At 62.2% G+C, this 11,345-nt stretch overlaps 1 protein-coding gene across 1 annotated transcript; it reads right to left on the bottom strand.

Moving 5' to 3' along the window:
* Positions 1–4,309: 4,309 nt before the first annotated feature.
* E2F1 (E2F transcription factor 1) lies at positions 4,310–7,692 on the bottom strand (the record flags this gene model as incomplete). The annotated part of the gene is made up of 7 exons (XM_082292679.1): positions 4,310–4,560; positions 4,783–4,987; positions 5,094–5,203; positions 5,290–5,477; positions 5,871–6,090; positions 6,680–6,770; positions 7,498–7,692. 7 exons carry the CDS (start codon positions 7,690–7,692, stop codon positions 4,310–4,312), a joined length of 1,260 nt encoding a protein of 419 aa, XP_082148805.1.
* Positions 7,693–11,345: the final 3,653 nt, after the last annotated feature.

Genomic DNA, 11,345 nt, shown 5'->3' with positions numbered 1-11,345 from the left:
TGCTTTCACATGGAGCTCTCCAGGACACCCTGAGTGCTGAGCTCAGCTCTGCTTAACCGAGGTCTCAGGCCCAAGCTCCTTCCCCACCCCAACGTGACTGAGCTGCGGCACGTGGAGCTCCCTCATCTCCTGCTCCCTCGGGGATAACGCGCTCCGAGCTGAGCCCACGGCATCACAGATATTTTTACCATCTCCCAGCTGTTCCAGGTGTGTGCAAGGCAAAAGAGGTGGAAAAAGCACACCTGGGCCCTGGCAGGGGCATCCAAAAGCTCCGGGGTGCTCGTGCACTCACCGCACTTGGCACAGGGCTCTCCCTGTCCCTAGGCAGGCAGAGACGTCCAAGGGCCAAAGCTGTTGAGTGTGGCCATCATCAAATCCAACTGAAATGGGAGCAGGAACAAAACACAGGGAAGGGATGCAGCAGGGACAGGGGAATCACCTTGCCAGGGAGCATGGAAGGGGCTTGGGTGATGGTGGTACTCTGCCACGGATCAAAATCCCCCCTTTGGAGGGGCTTCCCGCACTCCCATCTGCTCCAAAAATCCATTCTCGGCACCCACTGGGATCCCTTGGAGCCAGCATGGGTTTCCACGTGGGAAGGAGAAGCCTGAGAGTGAGGATGGAGTTCAGGGCAAAGCTGCTGACAGCAGGAGGTGCTCCCAATGTCCACAGGCGCTGCCAGAAAGCCACGGCAGGGAAGGAGGGCATGGCCCCGGCTGTGGGGGACACCAGGGCTCTGCTCTGCTCCCCAGCACCACAACGGGGTGGAATTAAAGGAAGCACCCACTTAACAGCAGCCCAGAAATAAACGATGCTGCTCTTCACTGCCCCAAGTTCCTTCCTCATGGAAGAAAGGGGACATTTTTGGAAGTGGAAATAAGGAAGTGTGGGGTGGGATGCAGAGGTGGGGCAGGACACCCCTGCCTATAGGGACCCCAAACCCCTATAGGACCCTCCGAGGGGGATTAGGTTAAAGGTACAAACCCCTTATGGGGGGCACCTAGTGCCACTGCCAGCCTGTCCTGGAGCTCATCCCACTGTGGAGCTATCCTGACTCCCCCACATCCCAACCCTACAGCACAAGGACAGGAGCCCCTAGGGCTGCCTGGGCTCAGCACCGTGGCCAAATCCTGCACAGCGTTTGCTGATGCCCATGGAGGCACCACTGCAGCCCAACAGCACGCCAGGGCTGGATGGACATGGTCCCTGTGGGGTCACACCGCCCGGGAATGGGAGCTGGGAGCCCATGGAGCAGGCAGGATGCGTGCAGGGTGCCCATCTCCTGCACCGTGCTGGCTTCACCTGACAAGGAAAAGCATCTGTGGAGCAGACAAATAAAACCAGGCAGCGCCCGGGGCCGCTTCCCAAAGCTGCCATGTGCTCTTCCAGAGCAGCTATCATCAGCTCCCTCTCCAGCAATCCGAAATAGCAGGAGGGAAGCCCTTCAGCTGCATCATGAATCATCCTGGGAGGCAGAGTGGTTATTTTTACAGTGCTGTGGCTCACGTGGAGCTGCCAATGCAGCCCCAGGGATGGGCTGTGCTGCCACAGTGGGACACGGCCCTGTCCCTGCCGGGGCTGCTTCCATGGGGATTGGGAGTGCCAAGGGTCCAGCATCCCAGGAGGTTCCCTATGAGGGCAATGTGATGGTGATGCCATCAGAGAGGTTTGCCATTGCTCAGGGGAAAGAGGCAAAGCTGTGCTGCTGCTGAGGATTGGCTGGCTGTGGGAACAGCCTTGTGGAGCTCAGGATGTCAGTGTAAGCCCTCTCCCCTCTCCTTGTGCCTCCTGGCCCCCATGAAAACCATTTCCTGTGCCGGGGTCTCTCCCCTTTGGCAGCACTGCAGATCACCTTCACCATCCATCACAACGGAACTACAGAGAGGAGAGGAGGAGGGATGGATGAGGAGGAGTTGGCATATGGCTGGGCTGGGCACCCTGCAGTAAATCATAAAACCTCCAGCACCTGCCACCTCAGGTGACAAACACGGACCCTGCAATGAAGGACACAGCAGACAGGGAGCAGGCTCCATGCCCTCCCCACCTGGTCCCTGTCCTCCTGTCCTGGCTCTGTGGGACAGGAGTCCCATGGATTGGAGCAGTGTGTCTGAAACAGTCCCATCTGAAGGGGGGACAGTGTGACAAGCACCATCTCTTCCCGCTCAGGCACAGGGGTCATTCATGGCAGTCTGGTCTGGAGATGGCAGGGCCCTGACCAGCCCTGCTGCCGCTCTCTGGAAGGCTGGAAAAGCTGGGGAAGGGAATGGTGTGTGGGACTGAGCTGTGGGGCTTGGCACCCTACACCTGCATGCTGCCATCCACACGTGCCCAGCTGTAAGAACAAGCCTGGGAAGAGCCAGCCAGGGACTATCTCAGGTGTGGGAACAGAGGCACAAGGATGGAGGCAAGAGGCCAGGCAGTGGTGATAGGCTCTCTGTGCCACCCAGCACCCGCCAGCAGCCTGTCCTGAGCCTGGGATCCCATTCCCTGCTGGTGCAGGAGCAGGGTGAGCTTACACAACATGGTCAGGGTGAAATATTTATCAGGCTGTTTAAAGGAAAACCAGGCAGGAGGCGGGGAGAAAATGCACAGACACAGGCACGAAGCAGCACACCCCTGGCTGTCACTGGGGCAGCGGCCATGGCCCCCCTGAGCCCCATCCTGGCTGCCAGGGGATCCCTGGCAACTCCAAGCATCCCTCCCTGGGGGTCCCCAATGTCCCTCAGTCCTGGTGTGCTGCAGAGGGAATCAGGGCACCTAGGGTCAATGCTACTGCTGGCAGACACCGTGTCCCCAGTGAGCAAGGACACAGGAACCTCAAACTTTGGGCCAGAAACCGGTGCCAGCAGGTGCCTTGAGGCAGCACCAAGAGCTGGGGTGAACGGGGGAAGCTGGGAACTCAGCGGATGCATGGAGTGGCTTCACACTGGCCCCATGCTGCAGCCACAGCCCCAAAACCAGGGGGAAGGTGGGGAGGGGACCAGGCAGGAGAGGAGCCAAGTGGGGACAGGGGCTGCTGAAAGGAAAGCAACCCCCATCCAGACCCATCAGCCATCCTCCTGCAGCACAGCCTCTTTGGAGGTGCAGGAAGGGCAGGATCAGCCCCAGATCCCATCCCGTGTGGGACACCAAGGACCAAATCACCTCCTGCAGCCCCAGGTACGGACATACCTGGTCATGTATTTCAAGTTCCAAGTGGAAAACAGCCCACAAAAAAACCCCAAACCTCTTGGTTTCTTAGCAGAGGTCCCCAGCACCCTTCACACCCCCAGCACCTGAATACAGCCGAAGGGCAGAGTCAGTAGAAACCTTTATTAAACACAAAGCTCAGAGGAACACAAGCTTGTTAAATGGCAGTAAAAGTGAAAGTGCGTCTCCAGCTTGGCCCAGGGGGACCCCAGAACCCCCTCCCCTCCTGTCCCAGCCCCAGTGGCCTGGGGATGGGAAACCAGAGCCAAAAGGCTGAATGGCTGCACAGGGAGGGGAAGGAAAGCCTGGAGACAGCGTTGGGTGCTCACCTGCAGAGATGCTGCCCCTGGACACCTCTGTGTCCCCAGAGGAGACGTGCCCATGGTCCCAGGGCCACCAGCCCCATCCAGCCCCGTGCCCGCTCCCACAGCCACCTGCCACAGCTGTGGCCTTGCCAGCCCCTTTCTGGACACAAGCAAAGCCAGGAAGTGCTGGTGAGACCCTGGTGGCACCCTCTGTGCCCCACCAGCACCAGCACTGTCCTCCTGCCCCCTCCATGTCCTGGGAGAGCTCCCACATGCCATAAATAATAAATAAATACCCCACGCTCAGCCAGGCTGTGGGCAGCCCCCCACGCAGGGGGACAGCCCTGGCCCAGCACCCCCCACATCTCCACCACCCCCTTCCCAGCACAACAAAAACTCTCAGCACCCCCACTCTGCTGTACAGCCCCCCCCCAAACCCCCACGGAAATGAAACGCTGTCCCCAGGGGACAATAATAAATTAATCAAATCATTAATCTATACACAGGACTGCTTAAAGCTCTGGAACGGGCTCCTGGGGGGCAGCGGCTCTGCCCTGGGCAGTTCCCCCTGATCAGGGCCCTGTGGAGGGGGTCCCCCAAGATGGCAACCCCACCCTGGCATCCTCCTTGTGGGGCTGGAGCTGGGGATGCCACCGGCCCCCGCCGGGCTGGGGGGGCTGGAGGGATAAGGAGAAAATATTGCAAAAAGGGATGGGGGAGGAACAGCGGGCGCTGGAGCCAGAGGGGCTGCCCTGCCTGGCCCTGCCCGCCCTGCCCTCTCCCCTGGCAGCTCCCCTGAGCACCCAGGCACAGCTTCAGAAGTCCAAGGGGGTGAAGTCCCCAAAGTTGCAGTCGAAGAGCTCGCTGATGCCCTCGCCCTCCTCCAGCCCGAAGTGATAGTCCTGCGCCTGCGGCGGCGACAGGTTGATGAACTCATCAGCCAAGAAGCCTGCCAAGTCCTCCCTGCTCTGCTCCAGCAGGATGTCCATGGAGGCCAGTGGAGACAGGCTCACCTCCTCCTCTGGGCTCTTGCTGGGCAGCGTGCTCGGCCCTGGCAGCAGCGCTTCTGTGGGGATGGACAGCAGCTGTAAATCCCACAACACTCACCAAATAAACCCCAAAAAAGCTTTTCTGCATGTGGAGAACCTGCCTTCCCACCTCCCTGCCTTGCTGGGGTGCCCAAGCATCATCCCAATTCCTGTGCCAACAGCAGAGGGGCTGATGAGAGCCATGGTGACATCACACCAGCTCCCTGATGTCCCCAGCTCCCTGGTGTCCCCAGCCCCACCTTGCTCTCCAGGCAGCAGCGGCATGTTCACATCCTGGGTGGGATGCAGGAGCAGGGAGGCTCTGGGCTGTGAATGGCTGGGAGAAGAGTCCTCTGCAGGGGCTTTGAAGGGGCTCTTGACAGGGCTGCAGACCCCTGAGCTGTCCTCGGGGCAGAGGAACACATCGATGGGGCCCTGAGTGCTTCGCATGGAGACCTGGAAAGCCTGGGGAAAGGTGACAGAGGGGTGAGACAAGGCGGCACAGGATACCCAGGGAACACCGGGCTGTGCAGGGGGGTCAGAGGGGGAGCAGAGCATGACCCCAGCTCACCTCTGCTGGGTCTGAGACCTGCAGCTGGGTCTCTGGGGGCGCTTTGATAACCATCACCATTTGCTCCGCGGGGTCCACGATGCTGCGGAGGTCCTGGCAGGTCACGTAGGCTGCGGTGGGGCGGGTCAAGGAAGGCACGCGGGGATGTGGGCTGAGAAACACCCTGCCTGTGACACTGTGGCTCAACCACAACCACCACCCAGCCAGCCCCACCCCAGAACCAAAGGATATTGCTGGTTGGCGGGGTCCTCGGTGAGCAGGCGCAGCTGCACCGTGCACATCTGGATGAGGTCATCCAGCTGCCGCTCAGCCGCCTGCAGCTCCCGCAGCTCCTTCTCCAGCAGCCGGTGCCGCCCGGGCGCTCCCACGGTGGCCTGGCTGCCCCTGGGGAGCATCGTGGTCATCAGGAGCCAACCCCCACAGCTTCCTGTGCCCCACTCAGGCCAGGCCACATCCCACCCCATACCCAGGGAACCAGCTGTGCAGGGGTTTTGCAGTAGGCTGCTCCCCAAGCCCAGATGCAGCCCCCCACTCCCCTGGATGACTCGGGGAGCCCAAGGGGGACTTGCAGGTGATACCAACACTGCTCAGGAGCCTCGTGGCATTGAGCACAGCCCTCCCCACAGGGGCCACCATTTGGCCTCCTGCAGAAGCTCTGGTGACACCACCCTGAAATTCTCCACCCAAGTAGGACCTTCTTCCACCCAGAGCCTGGCCCAGAGAGCTCCCCCAGCCCAGGGAACAGCCAGACACAGCCCCATGAGCCAAGGGACATACAGCCACTGGATGTGGTTCTTGGACTTCTTGGTGATGAGCTGTATGCCCTCCAGGACATTGGTGATGTCGTAGATGCGCCTCTTCTGCACCTTCAGGACCTCGGCTGCCCAGTTGAGATCCACCACACCATCTGGGGACTGGCTCAGCAGCTCCAGGAAGCGCTTGGTGGTGAGGTTCAGGGAGGTTTCATAGCGGGACTTCTCTCCAGGAGACTTTGCCCCTGCCAGACACCGAGGACAAGTGTCACTAGCCACAAGGGAAACGCAGAGCTGCAGCTGAGAGGTCACTAAACTCCTACCAGGCTTGCAGGTGGCTTACAGACTAGTGACCAGGACTGGCACCCCAAACCCAATCTGTTCTCTCAGGGCAATGGGGTGAGCTGCCCAAATCCCCTGTAGGAAGGATATTGTGGCACCTGGCACAGGCTGTGACACCTGTGCTCTGTTGTGACCACAACTGTGGCTGAGACACCGAGGTACCAGGCAGGGCTCAGGGAGGAGGTAACAGCGGGTCCACCTGGGACACTGCACTGACACCATGCTGGCAGCTACAGCTCCTTCCCACACGGAGGGACAGAGCCAGTGTGGTGCCCAGCAGATGGGCAGGACAACCATGCCACCAGCACAGGGCACAGCAGTAAGTGCAGAGAGTGAACAGAAACAGGCCAGCCCCAGGGACAGCCCATCCAAACCGATACAAAGGGACTGGAAGAACCTACTAGGGACAAGCCTGTGGGAGCAGAGTGGGGCTGCTGGACCTCTGCTCTGAGCTGGGCTGGCAAGGGGGGCCAGAGGGAGTGGAGCTGATACCTTTAGCAGGGTTCCTGGCCTTGCCCCGGCCCACTGGCAAACTCTCCGCTATGTACTGGTGATCTGTCTCCAAGTTCAGCTTCCTCTTCACCTGCAAGAGATGGGGTCAGCAGAGGGACAGCCACCCCCACGGCTCCACTGGTGATGAAGGGTTTCTGTGAGGAACCCCCAGGGGACCCCCTCACAGCACTGTGGGGTACAGACACCCCAGATCCCGGCAGGAAGGGCATGACAGGAGCTGTCACGCACCCCGGCAGGGATGGGGGGCTGTCCCAGCCGCGGGGGGCCCTGCCACGCTGCGGGGAGCGCCCCAAAGCCGGCGTGGGCCGTGGGTGGGGAGGCAAAGCACGGCCCAGCGCCCGGGACTGCGGCTTCCGGAGCGGCGGAGGGGCAGGGCCGGCCCGGCAGGTGCTGCGTGGCACTGTCCGGCCGTACAGCTTGGCACAGCCGGCTACACCGGGCACGGACTGGCACGGAGCAGGGCACGGCACGGCAGCGAGCAGTACGGGCCGGCGCGGTAGAGTCATGTCCGGTATAGAGCCCTGTCCGGTACAGAGCACGGCTCGCTGTACAGCACGGCTCGGTATGGCACGGCTCGGTATGGCACGGATCGCTATACAGCACGGCCCGGTATCTAGCCGGGCCCGTTGTACAGCCCGGCTCGGTGTAGCCCGGTCGGTACACGGCCCGGTCGGTACACAGCAGGTTCGACGAGGCCCAATACTGCACAGCCCAGGGCACAGCCCGGCCCCGCCGGTCCCCGGAGCCCCCGCCCGGCCCACCCGCCGCCCCCTCCCCATCCCACTCGCGGGGGTTACCGGCGGGCGGCCCAGCGCGGGCCGTCTGGGCACGGCGCCGGGACGAGCGGGCTGCGGCGTGGCGAAGAGCAGAAGGTCGGTATCGGGGTGGCCGCCGCCCGCGGGCTCCTCGGCGGCGGCGGAGACGATGAGGAGGTGCGGGGAGGCGCTGCCCAGCAGCGCCGCCAGCCCCGCCGCGCCGCCCGCCGCCGCCATGGCTCACATGGCAGCCAGTGCCGCCGGTGCGGCGGGCGGCGCGGCGGGCAGGGCGCGGACAGGGGCGCAGCCCATGGCGGGCGCGGGGCCGCTCCGCTCCCGCTCCAGCTCCGCTCGGCTCCGCTCCGCGCCCGCCGCCGGATTGTTCGGCGCGCCGGCCCCGCGCGCCTTTGCGCGCCAAATCCTTTTTGCCGCGAAAAGCGGCGCGAGCCGCCCCGCCGCCCGCCCATTGGCTGCGCCCGCAGCGGCGGGGAGGCGAGGGCGCGCTCCCATTGGCCGCGGCGCGCGGGGCGGCGGGCGGTGCCGCGCGGCCATTGGCGGGCGGGGGCCGCGCTGACAGGCGGCCAATCGGCGGCGCCGCGTCGGGACGGCGGCCAATGGGAGCGCGGCTCGGGGACGCGGCGGGGGCGCCGCGTGGGTGCGGCGGGCGGCGGGCGCTGTGCGTGTTCCCCCGGGGGTGTCCCCCCGTGTCCCTGTTTGTGTCCCTCCGGGGCTGTCCCCCGTGTCCCCCCGGGGCTGGCCCCCGTGTCCCTGTGTGTGTCCCCCCGGGGGTGTCCCCCCCGTGTCCCTGTGTGTGTCCCCCCGGGGCTGTCCTCCTCCTATGTCCCCCCGCGGGTTCCCCGCTCCGAACCGGCCGCGGCTCCCGCTCTGCCCATCCGTGGGGATTTTAAGTCGGATCACGGCCCGAGCTCAGCCTCGCCGGGTGATGGGCTTGCGGCTGCTCCCCGCTCCGGATGGCCCGGGAGGGCAGTGGGCACACACCCATGAGCAAAGTTCACGTTGCTCCCCTGCCCTGCGGACTCTGCCCACCCACGGGTATCACTGGTGGGGAAGAGGGTGGCTTTGGGCTCTGCGGGGTGTCCCAGGCTGCCCCCCGTGAGTGCCCCTTCCCGCGGGGTGACAGCAACCGCAGCCTGACCCAGGCCCGTGGCATCCCCCCCAGCACTGGGGGCATCAGTGGGTCCTCAGCCGTGCTGGGGCAGGAGCTCTCCTGTACTGCGGGGCAAGGTGTCTGCAGGATTTTTGTCTAAAACTGTTGGAGCGATGAAGGGATCAGTTCAGGATTGTCCATCTCCCTTTTTCAAAGCAGCCCCGAGACCATGGATGAGGCTGTCAGGCGAGTCTGGAGCCTTCAGGCTCTGACGCTGCTCCAGGGGTCCAGCACGCACGGAAGGACTGGAATGCTGCAATCTGTTCCATCCGTTTGGTGGATGATTCACGGCATTCTGTGTTTCCAAACACCAAACAGCTGTGGATCTCGGCAGCTCCTTCAGGACGGGTTGATAACCCCTTACAGGGCGGAGGAAAAGCTCTGCTGGGAGCACAACCTGCACTTGACCGTGCCAGACGCTATCTCCGACCGCGAGACCGTGTGGCTGGGGAGAGGCAGGGACAGAGGGATGGCAGACGGAGCCGGGCGTGGCCCCATATGCTGAGAGAGATGCAAGTCCACCCACGAGACACGGGACAGGCAGCTCCCACCACCAGTATCTCCCGCCTGCAGGACACCGATAACCTCCTGCTGCTTGAGGAAGCAAAATTAAAAAGGAAAAAAATACATCCTGCTAATAATAACAAAAAAAAAATTTAAAAAGCATTTAAAGATTAGGCCTTTGGCGGGGTCCAGACATGGGGAGGCTCATGAGGAACGTGTGGAGCAGCGTCTGAGCCAGGCACCCAAACCCCTCGGAGCCGAGCCCAGGATTTCACCCCTCTGTGCCCCCCATGAGCTGACCCCACGTGTCCCCGGGGGTCCGTGGTCGAGCACAATGGCCTCCAGCCCCTTGCTGCTGCCAGGCAGGGCTGTGAGCCAGCACTGGCTCCTGCCCCGGCCCTGCTGCCAACCCTGGCCTGCCTGGGATGCAGGAGATGGGCTGATTTTTCCAGCAGTGCGTGGGACGCAGGATTCTCAGGGATGAGTTAACTCCTCTGCTGCGGAGCAGATCCTGACACGCAGTGCCCCTGTGCTGGCCTAACAGGTTTCTGGCTTTAAAGGATTTTATGCTGGATACTTTGGCAGTGGCTGCAATTCCTCTGGGGACAGCCAACGTGGAGCAGTGCCGTGATTTCCCTGGCTCCCTATGTCCTTAAATACAGCAGTAACGTGGTGCGTGGCCGTGACCAATCAAAGCAACTCGCTGTGCCTCATTTCTTCACCAGCCGAGAGCAAACAGAAACGCTGCCTTGCTTAAAGGAAATTAATACAGTTAATTAACACCTGGTCCTTCTAATATTCCAGGGCCCACTCTCCAGAGCCTTTCCACGGCAATATCATCATTACTGCGAAGCACAAGCAACAGTTAGACCAGATGTTTGCACACAGTTAATGCTTCTTCCATCTGAGGAGGGGGGAAAAGGCAACCCTAGCAGCCGGGCGGGAGCGCATGGCTGGCGGTGCTCTCCCCATCCCTGGGGAGCCTCAGCCCGGCGCTTCCCGGGATGAGGCAGGGTTTGGGACACAGCTGCTGCACCAGCTGCTCCCGCTCGGCTCACAAAGGCTGGGTTCACCCCCCCCAATTCATGCCGGAGCTCATTCGGGGGGAGTAGGCTCTGCTCCCTCTCCCGGAGGCTGCGCTGCAACTTCTCCAAGGCTTTCAGCGCTGGCGGCGCGAAAAGAGGCGGCTGTGGAGACAAATGAAAGGCAAACGCTGGTGGGAGAAGGGCGGGCAGGGGCTTTCCTTGCATGTGGATGAGGGGAAGCAGATGAATCCTGTCTCCCGCACAGCTGCAGCCTCCTCCCGGCCCCGGCAGCCCCGCTAAGGAGTGCAGACGTGCTCCCAAGATTAGCTGTCTGGCAGGTGCTGCTCCCAGATAAAGCCCTGTCTGCACGGCCCCGCTCGCTCCTGCACAGGATCAGGAAGGCTGTTCAGACACTTTGTACTCCAGCAGGATTCAGCCCGCGGCACTTCACTGGGTTTGGGTGGGTTTGGCTGCCCTGCACAGCGGGATAGCCTCCAAGGGGTGTGTGCTGGGAAAAGTCTGCAGGTGGAGCCAGAGCTGGTACCTGCGCTGGAAAATCATCTCCTGGCAGCGAGGTGACAAGAGAGCCGGCAGGATGCAGACCTGCACCCCTGTGCTCAGTTAAGTGCAGCATGCGGGTGTCCCCGGAGCACACGGACCGTCCCTGTCATCGCAGCTGGTCCTGCCTCCCGCAGCTCCCGCACGGACTGTGCTGAGCTGGCACTGGAATGTGTGCAGGGCATGAAGGGGAGCAGGACTTCCCTGGGGTCTCCTGCCAATGCCCCTGATTTGTTCACAAGATGGTGAGATGGTAGCGTGGCACAATCTTCCCGTGGTGGGGACAGGCAAGCTGGGGAAAGCCCAGAGCCGCCCCGGTTCTGCTGCCCTGACCCTACTGTCCCTTACCTCTGGCACCTGAGCCATCACTGTTGCTCTGTGGAAACCAAAGCCATTTTCTGGAAGCACAAATCGAGTATCTAAAGCTGGCTTGTGGCAGAGGGAGCTGCCCTGGTTTAGGTGTCTCCTCTCAGATCCCAGTCCCAAAAGCCAGGCAGTGCCCGTTCCCTTGCATCTTTTACAGATGACACCAGCCCTTCTTGTCCCAGGACACCAGATCAGCTCCTCTTTTAGATACTGGGCACAACAGACTCAGAAGTGTGACTTCCTCCTGTCCTCTGGTGGTATTTGTTTTT

The sequence above is a fragment of the Coloeus monedula genome, assembly GCF_965178545.1.
Source record: "Coloeus monedula genome assembly, chromosome: 17".
NCBI classification, from domain to species: domain Eukaryota; kingdom Metazoa; phylum Chordata; class Aves; order Passeriformes; family Corvidae; genus Coloeus; species Coloeus monedula.
This window is presented reverse-complemented; position numbering and strand designations above follow the sequence as displayed.